General features: G+C 35.0%; 1 protein-coding gene across 1 annotated transcript in view; it reads right to left on the minus strand.

Moving 5' to 3' along the window:
• Nucleotides 1–2,224, minus strand: part of IAPP (islet amyloid polypeptide) — a 6,539-nt gene extending 4,315 nt beyond the window's left edge. Inside the window, exon 1 of the mRNA XM_004693130.1 lies at nucleotides 2,145–2,224. Coding sequence (XP_004693187.1) covers nucleotides 2,145–2,224 — 80 coding nt within the window. The remainder of the gene's footprint in view (nucleotides 1–2,144) is intronic.
• Nucleotides 2,225–2,434: the final 210 nt, after the last annotated feature.

Consider the following 2,434-nt stretch of genomic DNA (forward strand, 5'->3'; position numbering starts at 1 on the left):
AGCTTCTTAGTGCTGTGCTTTAACCTGCTATGCCACCAGGGAGGGCCCCTAGCTCCTAATTCTTAACTTGCTATCCACTAATCTGCCAGGCAAGACTCTGTTTCTACCTGAGTTTGAAAATTTGGTGGGCAGCCTTTTAAGACTTAGTCACAAATATAACAGCTGGTTTTTTTGTTTGTTTGTTTTTGTTTGTTTTTGTTTTTGGTGTGACTTGTAAAGTTAATTACTCCCTTTTTATTTTTCTTTAAGATTTATTTATTTATGCTTACAGAATTGGGGTACAGGCCAAAGGTGTGGTGGGTGAGAGGATTCACCAGAGACAGAGTGGGGAGCAGAACAGGCAGATGTACTGAAATACACTGCTGAAGGGAGCAGCGGGCAGGTCAGGAGAGGTCTGCCATGGCCATGTAGGTCACCTCCCTGGCTGGGGATTAAACTCATGGTGCAGTGGCTTCAGAGAGCTTTAACCTGTTGTGCCATCAGGAGAGCCCTAATTACCTCTTTAATCCCATCTAGACATGTATAAAAGTTGAAAAGATCTCAAATGCTCTGACTGAATTTTGTGAGAAAAGTGACACTGAATAATACACCTATTCAGCATCTCTTTTAAGGATGCTTAAAATTCGAGCTATATTTCACACTGAGAAGTCTCAGCTTTTTATGAGAATTGTAGAATATTACAGAGTGACACAGAGCAGAACAATCATTTCTCTCCCTTACAAGAATGACCAAACATACTGATTTCAGGAAACATGTTAAAAAGAAATTTGAGGTATTTGCAAGTGAAACTCTTATTTCTAATAATAAGACTAGTATGATTGTGATAATTGCTAGACTACTATGAAAATTATTTGATAATAATGTTGTATACTATTCTATTCCTCAGTGAATTCCATAAATACTAGTTTATTATGAGGATGAAGGTGCAAAGGGAATGTCTATTTCTAATGAAAGAAATGGTAACAATGCTAATTTTCCTATTATTATTCAATCGTTCCGTGAGTTTACTAGGAAGAAACTTCATGTCAGTTTAAAAGTTATTTTTAGTCACAATAAACAATGGAATATTACCCTCAATTCTGAGAGCAACCTCTAAACTAGATAAGCCCTGAGATGACAAAGAAAATCTTAGGGTGATTCTTGCCATTTATTAGATGTAGATGTTCTAAAAATCTTTACATATTGTCAGAGACTTTCTCCGTTTACCAAAAACACCCCAAGGAAAAAAGATAAGATGCTGATAATGAGAAGTGCTATAATGTGAACCAAAGCAAATATTTTTCAAAAGTAAACTTATTTTTTTTTTGCTCTAGTCAGCCTGTTCATTCCCTAAGACTGTGTTATTAAAACTGACATACGCACAAACAAATCCTCTTAAGAGTATTCATGACATATGCATGGATTTAGATTTAAGACTGTTAAATAAATGGAGAATTTCATTTTTAAAGGCTTTCCATTTGAAAGTTGCAATTACTGCTAACATTTTCATCTGACAGATTTCAGATTTACTTAAATTCTCACTGAAATGACACGACATGTTTCAAAGTAAGCCTCCCTAGCAGATCCTGCTGGGAGGGCACCCACTGGCAACATTTTCAGGAGGGTTTAAGTTATATTTAGAGCAGCTAGGAAGTAATCTAATTAAGAATATATTTTTTTTTCATAATTTGCTTAATTAACACAATGTTTAACAATATAGAAAGACTCCCCTAAGAGTAAATGTGATTTAACTAGTTCTTCTAAATTTAACTTCACAGAAGCTTTAATTTACCCCTATTTTTTTTCTATTTCAGTTTCCAGGAGATGTTAACCTTCTGAGGAAAAAGGTCAGAACCTGTCAGAAAATAGCTAGCTTCATTAAATTTCTCTAGTCTGAGACTCAGGTTAACATAGTAGAAATGACTACCTTTTGGTTTTTTCTATTTGGTGGTCTGGCTGTGACACATTAAATTCCAACAGCTTATTTCTGATAGTGCTAGAACGTTACATTGGTGTTTGTTAGAAGTTTCATAAGCTGCTGAGTATTCTTAGAGAACGCAGAATACAAGGAATAGTTGAACAGCTTAAGGTACTGCCCTCAAGTCAGCAAGTATTTAACTCTAGTTTTCCCTCACTTTACACAAGAAAAATTTTAAATTACTAACCTTTCCATAGGCATAGCTTCCAGATGATTTAATGCCAGGGCAAGCACAATGAGTAGAACTGACAGCTTCAGGATGCACATTGCTTCTCTAATTTCTTGAAAAGAATAATTCCACACTGAAATGAAGACACTTCTTAGTTCAGATTGAAGGAAGTTTAAATCTGAGCCTATTTGAAAATATTTCTTAGAAACATAATCCCCAAGGATCAATATTTTTATTGACAGCATTCCTAATTCCTATTCTAGCAATTTCCAAATATTTTCAAAATGTTCTTTCCTTTTTCCTTTCTC

The sequence above is a fragment of the Condylura cristata genome, unplaced genomic scaffold (genome assembly GCF_000260355.1).
Source record: "Condylura cristata isolate star-nosed mole 26May11 unplaced genomic scaffold, ConCri1.0 scaffold00036, whole genome shotgun sequence".
Lineage (NCBI taxonomy): Eukaryota > Metazoa > Chordata > Mammalia > Eulipotyphla > Talpidae > Condylura > Condylura cristata.